Source organism: Amblyraja radiata, chromosome 5 (assembly GCF_010909765.2).
Source record: "Amblyraja radiata isolate CabotCenter1 chromosome 5, sAmbRad1.1.pri, whole genome shotgun sequence".
Classification (NCBI taxonomy): domain Eukaryota; kingdom Metazoa; phylum Chordata; class Chondrichthyes; order Rajiformes; family Rajidae; genus Amblyraja; species Amblyraja radiata.
In genome coordinates, this window is record NC_045960.1 from 108,187,144 (window position 1) to 108,199,198 (window position 12,055).

Genomic DNA, 12,055 nt, shown 5'->3' on the forward strand with positions numbered 1-12,055 from the left:
ATCGGTAACCCCACCACCTCGTGGTGTGCTACACATGGCGCGGAAGCCGCTAACTGAGGGTGCTCTCCCGCCCCTCCTTGGGCCTGTCCCTCCCCGGACAACCCGAACCCCACCTGCCGACCCGGACCTATCCCCGGCGCCTCAGGAGGCGGTCTATTCCCCTTTGCCACTGGGGAATCATCTGCTGAGGGAAGCCCTCTGCCCCCGGGGGACCCCCCTGGTCCTACCAGGTGAACCCGTCCCCTAGTCTTGGACAGAGTCTCCTCCAGCTGCGCTATCCTCGCCTGGCAAGGCCCGTGATCACTATTGCCTAGCTCGCTACGGGCCACCCTGTATGCTGCTTGTATATCCTGGAACTTTCCCTCCAGCTCCCTGCACTTCTGTGTACTCTGAGCCAGGAGTTCCTGGGCGTTCCTTTCCCTCTCCTTTGCCTCTACCACCTGGCATTGGAGGAATTCCTGGGCATTTCTGTGGGACTCCCTCGCCTGCAAGATACACTGCCTGGCTTTACTGCATTCCTCAGATAGCCCTTCCCCTTCTCTAGCGCTTTCTTCAGCGCTGGCCCTAGCTTCTCTCTGTTGCTCTTCCAGTCTATCTATCTGTCTCTGCATATTGGCTACCTGCTGTGATAGGCACGCTAGCCAAACTGCCTTTTCCTGCCCTTTATTATACAGTTTGCTTTCCGTCCATTGAGCTGCAGCTTCTGCGGGCTGCTCAGCTCTCAACAGTGCTATCACCCATTGTTTGGTGAGATTGATCTTTTTAAACAGATAAGAGGAGATTCTCTCCTCCATCTTGCTACGTTCTCTCACCCCCTCTGACAAATCACATATCCCAAACCACCGAGGTCCTGCCATGGTCGCCATTCTGTAGGGGTTTTGTTTTTCCCTTTACTCCACAAAAGGATTCCCCTAGGTTCTAGACCTCGGAATTATGGTGGGATATGATAAAAGGTTGAATTGACCAGAGTGTGCCGATGAGAGAAAACAGAAACCAAGATGGACTCAAAGCAAGTCTAAAATTTACAGGCTTTATTAAACAATGAGAAATCGAATCTCACCAACACTACACAATGCGTGGCTAAACTTATGCTTTAAACTAAAACTATGGACGAAAACTATCGGGCACGTCGTAAAACTTACTTTAACACAAGTTACTTGCAAGCATACTCCCCCTTGACCTTTCTCCCCTCAACCTCCTATTTCGGGAAATTCACCAGGTCACCAGGATACTCACAGCGAAGTCGATGCAGGCCCACGAGCTGTCCAGCAGAGCAGGAAGAGCAGGAAGAGAGAGAGAGTTCTGGCTTGACTTCGGCTTTTATACCTGAGCTTCCTTTGAAACCCCCAGGTGGTCCTCTGGATAGAAGGGGTTCTTTTGATGTTTCCCAGTTTCGATCTGGCATGAACAATAGGCTTCCGATGATAAGGGGTTTGCTGATGTCATGATCCCTCAGCCTGATCGTTATCATCCCCGATGGTGATTGTGCTTGTGCTGGCCTGTTTACCACCGTCTGCTGAAGCTTGGTTCCTCCCTTTGTGTATCCAAGAGAATCTCGTTATCTCCGTCTCAGCCTTCCCTGTTCACACCGTTGTGTGATGTCCAAGTCCACAGGCCAGACGGGTTTGATTCTTGATGTGTATTGGAGGGGGTTTTTTCCGTTGCAGCCAGCAAATTTGTCTTTTAAGATATCCATGTGCTTATTCAATTTCTTCCATAATTTTGGAGGATTTGCCCAAATAACTTACAATACTAACTTTGAAATATTAAATCCATAATGTCCCCCTGCGGGATTTTGCTAATTTGACACTCAGTTTTTATAAGATAATTGAAAGAAAGCTCAAATTAAGCAGCATGTTTAAAAGTACTGTAGACAAAAATTGAAAGTGCACGATAACTTTCAAACAGACATTTTATGCTTGTCTGCTGGAAGTGATTTACAGCGCCCTCCATAATGTTTGGGACAAAGACCCGTCATTTATTTATTTGCATCTGATCTACACAATTTGAGATTTGTAATAGAAAAAAATCACATGTGGTTAAAGTGCATATTGTCAGATTTTATTAAAGGATATTTTTATACATTTTGGTTTCACCATGTAGAAATGACAACTGTGTTTATACATAGTCCCCCCCATTTCAGGGCACCATAATGTTTGGGACACATGGCTTCACATGCATTTGTAATTGCTCAGGTGTGTTTAATTGCCACCTTAATGCAGATATAAGAGAGCTCTCAGCACCTAGTCTTTCCTCCAGTCTTTCCATCACCTTTCGAAACGTTTATTGCTGTTTATCAACAATGTAAGTCAAAGAAGCCATTATGAGACTGAGAAACAAGAATAAAACTGTTAGAGACATCAGCCAAACCTTAGACCTACCAGAATCAACTGTTTGGAACATCATTATGAAGAAAGAGAGCACTGGTGAGCTTACTAATCGCAAAGGGACTGGCAGGCCAAGGAAGACCTCCACAGCTGATGACAGAAGAATTCTCTCTATAATAAAGAAAAATCCCCAAACACCTGTCCGGCAGATTAGAAACACTCTTCAGAAGTCATGTGTGGGTTTGTCAATGACCACTGTCCGCAGAAGACTTCATGAACAGAAATGCAGAGGCTACACTGCAAGATGCAAACCACTGTTTGCTGCAAAAAAAGGATGGCCAGGTTACAGTTTGCCAAGAAGTACTTAAAAGTGCAACCACAGTTCTGGAAAAAGGTCTTGTGGACAGATGAGACAAAGATTAACTTTTATCAGAGTGATGGCAAGAGCAAAGCATGGAGGATGAGTAGGAACTGCTGAAGATCCAAAAAAGCATACCACCTCAGCTGTGAAACACGGAGGTGTTGGTGTTATGGCCTGGGCATGTATGGCTGCTGAAGGTACTGGCTCACTTATCTTTATTGTTGATACAACTGCTGATGGTAGTAGCATAATAAATTCTGAAGTGTATTGACGCATCTTATCTACTCAAGTTCAAACAAATGTCTCAAAACTCATTGGCCGGCGGTTCATTCTACAGCAAGACAATGATCCCAAACATAATGCTAAAGCAACAAAGGCGCTTTTCAAAGCTAAAACATGGTTAATTCTTGAGTGTAGGGGACTAGCCCCCAAAACATGCATAAGCTGAAGATGGCTGCAATACAGGCCTGGCAGAGCATCACCAGAGAAGACATCCAGCAACTGGTGATGTCCTTGAATCGCAGACTTCAAGCAGTCATTGCATGCAAAGGATATGCAACAAAATACTAAATATGACTACTTTCATTTCCATGACATTGCTGTGTCCCAAACATTATGGTGCCCTGAAATGGAGGGACTATATTAACATTGCTGTAATTTTTTATTTTTTATTTATTAGAAGTAGTGTACATTACAGTGATATAAGCCAAAATACATAATACATTTCCTGTACCACTTCATATTTTAAACTTTAAAAAGGAGAAAGGTAGAGTTAGATAGGATAGTAAGTGCGTGAAAGAGTGATCAAGAGAGACCCTTAAAAACGTAAAACTAAAAAAATAGTTAAGAATGCCAAAGAAAAAGAAAGAGAGAAGAAGAGAACAGAAGATATAAAAAAAGTAAAAAAAGATAAAAGGGATATACCTACTTCGTATCTTTACTCACCCCTCACCAGGTCCTGAAACCATTTAGTTTCAAAGTTATGTTGCACCCTATACTTGTAATAAGTCGATAAATGGAGACCAAATCTTTTGGAAAACATTGCTGTAATTTCTACGTGGTGAAACCAAAATGTATAAAAAGGCCTTTATTAAAATCTGACAATGTACACTTTGGCCACATGTGATTTTTTTTCTACTACAAATCTCAATTTGGGGAGTACAGAGGCAAATAAATAAATGATGGGTGTTTGTCCCAAACATTATGGAGGGTGATAATAACAAATAACTGCAGATGCTGCCTCACCCTCTGAGTTACTCCAGCTTTTTGTCTACATACAATGCTGGAATAACTCAGCCGGTCAGGCAACACCTCTGGAGAACATTATTTGCTGCTTCTTCATGATCGATGTGCTTGATCTGACTTCAGTCAGACTATTGAACTAGTCTCTCAAACTAAAGTAACAACATTTCCTGCAGTGTGTAAGGCTATGTTTGAAGATTTCAGACTGACGGATTCAGATTTGATCAATTGTCAGATTATTAGTGCAGTTCATGTACTAACGTCATTCTTAAACTAATTATATCCTGATAATAGATTTGATTCCATCTTTTCAACTCGCTGTAATTGTACACACGATCCATAGCCTCATGATATATTTACTAAGGCTATGCTGTTGCTTCCAGGTTATGTTGCACCTTTTAATGCCACAGTGGTGCAGCGGCTACTAGACCAAGGTGCTGTTCTGATGGGAAAGACCAACCTTGATGAATTTGCAATGGGGTAAGAACATTTCATATCTTGTTCAAGAAGGAACTGCAGATGCTGGAAGATCGAAGGTACACAAAAACGCTGGAGAAACTCAGCGGGTGCAGCAGCATCTATGGAGCGAAGGAAATAGGCGATGTTTCGGGCCGAAACCCTTCTTCAGACTGATGGGGGGTGGGGGGGAGAAGGAAGGAAAAAGGGAGGAGGAGGAGCCCGAGGGCGGGGGGACGGGAGGAGACAGCTCGAGGGTTAAGGAAGGGGAGGAGACAGCAAGGGCTAGCAAAACTGGGAGAATTCAACGTTCATGCCATCCGGACGCAAGCAACCCAGGGTGAGATGAACGTTGAATTCTCCCAGTTTTGCTAGCCCTTGCTGTCTCCTCCCCTTCCTTAACCCTCGAACTGTCTCCTCCCATCCCCCCGCCCTCGGGCTCCTCCTCCTCCCTTTTTCCTTCCTTCTCCCCCTCACCCCCCATCAGTCTGAAGAAGGGTTTCGGCCCGAAACATCGCCTATTTCCTTCGCTCCATAGATGCTGCTGCACCCGCTGAGTTTCTCCAGCATTTTTGTGTACATTTCATATCTTGTTTACCTGCAGAAATGTTCTTTGTGGATGTTTATTAATCCAGTGAAAGGCCTGGATAGAGTGGATGTGGAGAGGATGTTTCCACTAGTGGGAGAACTCTAGGAATAGAGGCCAGTGCCTCAGAATAAAAGGACATACCTTTAGAAGGGAGACGAGGAGAAATTCCTTTAGCCAGAGTGTGGTGAATCTGTGGGAATCATTGCCACAGACGGCTGTGGACGCCACGTCAATAGACAATAAACAATAGGTGCAGGAGTAGGCCATTTGGCCCTTCGAGCCAGCACCGCCAATGGATATTTTTTAAATGGAGATTGATAAGTAAGACTGTTAGGGTTTCTGGGGAGAAGACAGGAGAATGGGGTTGAGAGAGAAAGATTGATGTGATTGAATGGCGTAGTAGTCGATGAGCCGCATGGCCTAATTCTGCTCCTATGACTTATAAATGTGGTTTTTAGAACATAGAACAATACTGCACAGGCCCACATGTCTGTGTCGAACATGATGCCAAGACCAATTTTTGTTTGCTTGCGCTTAATCCTTATCCCTCCATTGCCTGCATATCCACATGTGCCTATCCAAAACCCTCTTAAATGCCGCTATTGTATCTGCCTCCAACACCAATATTGGTAGCGCATTCCAGGCACTCGCCAAATCGTGTAGAAAAAAAGTTGCCCCGCACATCTCCTTTAAACTTTGCTCCTCTCACTTTAAAACTTTGCAGTCTAGTATTTGTTATAATATTTATTTGAGAATTTGTTTTCATACATGCCTGTATTCATCTCTAATTTGATCTGTAATTTTCCAGCACACCTTAAATATTTTCAAAATTTAAAACTTTACAGAAAGAAAGCTGGCAGCAAGAAGAAAACTAGTTTTAAATGAATTCCTAAGATTGAAAAGAGAAGGCAGTGAGTGATGTGCAGGAATCTTTTGGAATGGAATTTGCTGGTTATCTTTAAATTAATATCCACTTTCGGGAACTCATCTGCAATTGTCCTCGGAGTTTGTTTTAACTACTTCCCCAGAAAATATGTGAACAGGATCAATAAAGCCGCAGATAAAGGATGTGGTCAAATATGACTGAACAGTATGGCATCAGAACGTGGTTCATATTTACATTAGCTGTACACCGGGAATTCTTGTATTGATTCTTCCAATTTGCTGGCATAAATCCATTTGAAGATCTGAGGAACTCTGAGGATGTTTACCCCATATATAAATACAATCAGTTCAAACTCTTAAATACAATAGATAGAGAAAACATAGGAACATAGAAGCCAAGGGGAAGATACAGAGTGAAGAATATGGTTCTGAGCATTGTAGCGCATCAGTTCCATAGACAAAGTCCAGTGTCCACAATGGGGTAGAGGTGAATCGGTCAGTACCCTAGCTAATGGACGGACTGGCTTCCTGGAATGGCGCATAGGGGCCATTCTCTGCCTCACAGCGTCAGAGAACTGGTTCGATCCTGACCTCGGATGTGTGAAGTTTGTACTTTCTCGCTGTGACCGCGTAGGTTTTGTCCGCATGCTCCTGTTACCCGCCCATGTACCAAAGACATGGATGTTGTAGGTTAATTGGCCCTAATGCGTAGGGAGAAGATACGAAATTCTTAACAAAATTTCTTACAAAATTCTTAAGGGGTTGGACAGGCTAGATGCAGGAAGATTATTCCCAATGTTGGGGAAGTCCAGAACAAGGGGTCACAGTTTAAGGATAAGGGGGAAGTCTTTTAGGACCGAGATGAGAAAATCATTTTTCACACAGAGAGTGGTGAATCTGTGGAATTCTCTGCCACAGAAGGTAGTTGAGGCCAGTTCATTGGCTAGATTTAAGAGGGAGTTAGATGTGGCCCTTGTGGCTAAAGGGATCAGAGGGTATGGAGAGAAGGCAGGTATGGGATATTGATTTGGATGATCAGCCATGATCATATTGAATGGCGGTGCAGGCTCGAAGGGCCGAACAGCCTACTCCTGCACCTAATTTCTATGTTTCTATGAAAGTGGGATAGCAGAAATACTGTGAACGATCGGTATGGACTCGGTGGGCCGAAGGGCCTGTTGCAATTTAAAAAAGACACAAGATGCTGGAGTAACACAACAGTTCGGACAGCAGCTCTGGAGAACATGAATAGGTGACGTTTTGGGTCGGGACTCTTCCTCAGAATGAAAACAGGCCTGTTTCCATGCTGTACCTTTCAATCAACAAGTGTGATGAGCTGCTGTACCTAACAATGTCGCCATGATTATTTTGATTTTCCAGGAGTGGGAGTGTTGACAGCATCTTTGGGCCAGTGAGGAACCCTTGGGGATATTCTGAACAGTATAGAGAACGGCAAGTAGAAGGCCAAGACACGGAAGACTCCAACTGGGTAATAGCGGGTGGCAGCTCTGGAGGCAGTGCAGTCGCTGTTGCTTCCTGGACATGCTTTGCGTAAGTATTCCCGTATTTACTTTCTTTCCTTCACTTTTCCCAAACATCATGAAATATATTTTTACATGCAGCTTAAGCACTAAATTGGAAATATCAAAATATCATCTTTTTGGTTTAGATTAGTTTCGAGATAGACTGCGGAAACAGGGCCTTCGACCCACCGTGTCAGCGATCCCCGCACACAAATTCTATCCTGCACACACCAGGGACAATTTACAATTATACCAAGCCAATTAACCTACAAACCTATACGTCTTTGGAATGTGGGGGGAATCCGGAGCACCCGGAGAAACCCCACGCAGGTCACGGGGAGAACGTACAGACGAGGACCCATAGTCAGGATCGAACCCGTGCCTAAGTTGCTAAGGCAGCAAATCTACCATCGCGCCACCGTGCTATCTATCTGTAAAGTATACAGTGCCCTCCATAATGTTTGGGACAAAGACCCATCATTTATTTATTTGCCTCTGTACTCCACAATCTGTGGAGTACAGATCTGTAATAGAAAAAAAATCATGTGGCTAAAGTGCGCATTGGCAGATTTTAATAGAGGCCATTTTTATACATTTTGATTTCACCATGTAGAAATTACAGCTGTGTTTATACTTAGTCCCCCCATTTCAGGGCACCAGAGAAAGAATGGGTGACGTTTTGAGTCAAGACTCTTCTTCAGACTGGTTAGGGATAAGGGAAACGAGAGATACAGATGGTAATGTGCAGAGATAAAGAACAATGAATGAAAGATATGCAAAAATGTAATGATGGTAAAGGAAACAGGCCATTGAAAGCTGTTTGTAGGGTGAAAATGAGAAACTAGTGTGACTTGGGTGGGAGAGGGATAAAGAGAGAGGGAATGCCGGGGCTACCTGAAGTGAGAGAAATCAATATTCGTACCACTGCTCAAGTGAAGCTGCTCAAGTGAAATATGAGATGCTGTTCCTCCAATTTGCGTTTAGCCTCACTCTGACAATGGAGGAGACCAAGAACAGAAAAGTCAGTGTAGGAATGGGAAGGAGAATTAAAGTGTCCAGCAACCGGGAGATCACGCAGGCTGAGCGAAGGTGTTCCGCGAAACGATCGCTCAGTCTGCGTTTGGTCTCGCCGATATATAACAGTCCACATCTTGAACAACAGATACAGTAGATGAGATTGGAGGAGGTGCAAGTGAACCTCTGCCTAACCTGAAAGGACTGTCGAGGTCCATGGACAGAGTTGAGGGAGGAGGTATAGAGACAGGTGTTGCATCTTCTGCGGTTACAGGGGAAGGTACCTGTGGAGGGGGTGGTTTGGGTGCGAAGGAAGGAGTTAACCAGAGAGTTGCAGAGGGAACGGTCTCTGCGGAAGGCGGAAAGGGGTGGAAATTGTATTATTTGTTCAAGTTATACCTTGGTATTTTTCGGCCCCATTATTCATTTTGAAAAGCTTGATTTTATCCGTTTTAACTTTTGTTTTATTCTCCACTTACCAGTTGCTGCTCGCTCTCCTTTATCAAGAATTATTTAATGGTGTAGGACCATTGTTGTAATAAAATTCATTGAAAGCATCAAAATGTCTAGCACGGTGGTGCAGCGGTAGAGTTGCTGCTTCACAGCACCAGACCCAGGTTCGATCCTGACTGCGAGTGCTGTCTGTGCACAGATTGTACTTTCTCCATGTGACCACGTGGGATTTCGCCGGGTTTTCCCGTTTCCTCCCATGTTCCAAAGACGTACAGGTTTGTAGGTTAATTCTGTGAATTACCCCGCTACTGTGTAGGATAGAAACAAAGAAAATAGGTGCAGGAGTAGGCCATTCGGCCCTTCGAGCCTGCACCGCATTTCAATATGATCATGACTGAGTAGGCCAACTCAGTATCCTGTACCTGCCTGCTCTCCATACCCCCTGATCCCTTTAGCCACAAGGGCCACATCTAACTCCCTCTTAAATATAGCCAATGAACTGGCCTCAACTACATTCTGTGGCAAAGAATTCCAGAGATTCACCACTCTCTGTGTAAAAAATGTTTTTCTCATCTCAGTCCTAAAATATTTCCCCTTTATCCTTAAACTGTGACCCCTTGTTCTGGACTTCCCCATCATCGGGAACAATCTTCCTGCATCTAGCCTGTCCAACCCCTTAAGAATTTTGTAAGTTTCTATAAGATCCCCCCTCAATCTTCTAAATTCTAGTGAGTACAAGCCGAGTCTATCCTAGAGATAGTGTATGGGTTGATTGCTGGTCAGCACGGACACGATGGGCCGAAGGGCTTGTTTTCACGCTGTATCTCTAAAATAATCTAAACTAAACTACTCATTTAGTGAAACTTGGTTTTATCTGTTTTAATTCTCCATTTACTATTTTTGTTGCAACTTACTCTCCTTTATCAAGAATTCTTGAATGGTGAAGAGCTAACATTTTGATATAATTAATTGAAAGTATCAACACACAAAGGATTAATCACCCGACAATTTTTCCAGTTCTTTAGGTTCAGATACAGGGGGTTCCACGCGTAATCCCACAGCCCATTGCGGTGTTGTAGGCTTCAAGAGTTCCTATGGATTGCTTTCTCGCCATGGCCTTATACCTTTGGTCAACTCCATGGATGTTCCTGGCATTATGAGCAGATGTGTAGATGATATAAGCACCGTACTTGGTAGGTTACATCACCAACATTTCCAAACCACTCACATATTTGTGTTTCTTCCACTGATGTTTGAAACCAAGTGGGAGAGGGCCAGTGACAATCAGTCATAGAGTGTGGAAACAGGCCCTTCAGCCCATCTTGCCCTCGCTGACCAACGTGCTACATCCTGTGTAATAACATTTTTAATTTAATCAACCATTGCCCGCTGTTCAAAAACTTGGCTGTATTTTTTATAGAAATGTGTGCATGTTGCTTAGGAGATATGTTACAAAATGATCAATTACCAACATACGACTTAGTTGATCTTGAATCTAGTTTTAGATATACAGCTCTTTACAGCACAGGTGCTCACCAACTAGAAAGCAGTCCTGACCGATCATCTACCTGATTGGAGACCTTTGGGCTAAGTTTAATCGGACTATACTGGCTTAATCTTGCACTAAACGTTATTCACTTTGTTCCCTTTATCATATATTTGTACACCGTGGATGACTCGAATGTAATCATCTATTATCTTTCCGCTGACTGGTTTGCATGCAACAAAAGCTTTTCACTGTACCTCGGTACACGTCACAATAAACTAAACTAGTCATACAGCGTGGAATCACACACGACCCAACATGCCACATCCTATGAAATAACATTTTTTATTTACTTGACCATCGTAAGCTGTTCAAAAACGTAGCTGATTTTTGATAGAAATGTGTGCATGATGCGTAGGAGATATGTAACGAAATGATCAATTGTCATCATAGCATATCATATTATATCATATTATATTGTCTCCTGGGCCTGTGCAATTTACAATGCAATCGACACTTTTATATAGGGTTTGTGCAATCTTGTCGCCCCTCACAAATCTATGTCACAAATTGTGCAATTTACAATGCTCTTTATATAGGGTTTTAGGCACTTTCTTTTCTATTTCTAGAGAAGTATATGTTTTTATAGATTATGTGTATTTCTGTGTGTCTTTTTAATTTGACTTGACTTGACTCTCTGAACAACCGCACAAGAGTTCCTATGTGTGTAAGCACAAATGGCAAATAAAGTTTTTGACCTTTTTTTATCATACAATTTAGTTGATCCCAAATCTTTAGTTTAAGATATATTGGATTGGATTGGATTCCTTTATTGTCATTCAGACCTTTCGGTCTGAACGAAATTACGTTGTCTGCAGTCATACATATAATAATAAATAACGAAACATACAATAAACACAAATTAACATCCACCACAGTGTGTTCACCAGGCACCTCTCACTGTGATGGAGGCAAAAATGATAAACACAGCACAGATATTCACGAACCAGAGAGCAGACCTGACTTACCATCTACCTCAGTGGAAACCTTCGGGACTATCTTTAATAAGACTTCACTGGACTTTGTCTTGCACAAAACGTTATTTCCTGCATCTGCACACTGTTGCTGGCTTGCATGTAATCATATATAGCCTTTTTGCTGACTGAATAGCACATAGCAAAAAAAAGCTTTTCACCGTACATGTGACAAATATAAACTAAGCAAAACTAAACAGCATGGAAACAGGCCCTTTGGCCTATCAAGTCCATGATAACCATCGATCACCCATTCACACTAGTTCTATGCTATCCCATTTTTGCATCCACTCCCTAAACACTGGGAGCAATTTACAGAGGCCAATTAACCTTGGTTAACTATCAAACCGCAATAGCATCAGCCACTTAAATGTAAATTTTGTTTAAACAATTAATAGCGTCCAATTATGTTTACAGTTTGGGAACATTTTAATCAGATTTTTATTCTTTACTCTTTGCATTTTTCTGGGGGTGGGGGTTTATTTTTGAAGAATGTTTATTCCACTCATCACTAAACTAGAGACTTGCTATCAATTAAAGTGCACCCTGCTTTTAAATCCACTGAATCCATTAAATTATCATTTTCCTGAGGAGAATTTATATAGCCCAGGTTGCACAGTGTTTATCTTCCATGAGCAAGAGAACGGTTACGTGGACAAAGTCATGAGGAGTACAGATGGGGTGA

At 42.9% G+C, this 12,055-nt stretch overlaps 1 protein-coding gene across 1 annotated transcript in view; it reads left to right on the top strand.

Annotated features, from left to right (window-relative positions):
* Positions 1-12,055, top strand: part of qrsl1 (glutaminyl-tRNA amidotransferase subunit QRSL1) — a 63,137-nt gene that overhangs the window by 33,077 nt on the left and 18,005 nt on the right. The window contains exons 4-6 of the mRNA XM_033022092.1: positions 4,314-4,410; positions 7,241-7,411; positions 9,868-10,043. Of these exons, the coding sequence (XP_032877983.1) occupies positions 4,314-4,410; positions 7,241-7,411; positions 9,868-10,043 (444 nt within the window). The remainder of the gene's footprint in view (positions 1-4,313; positions 4,411-7,240; positions 7,412-9,867; positions 10,044-12,055) is intronic.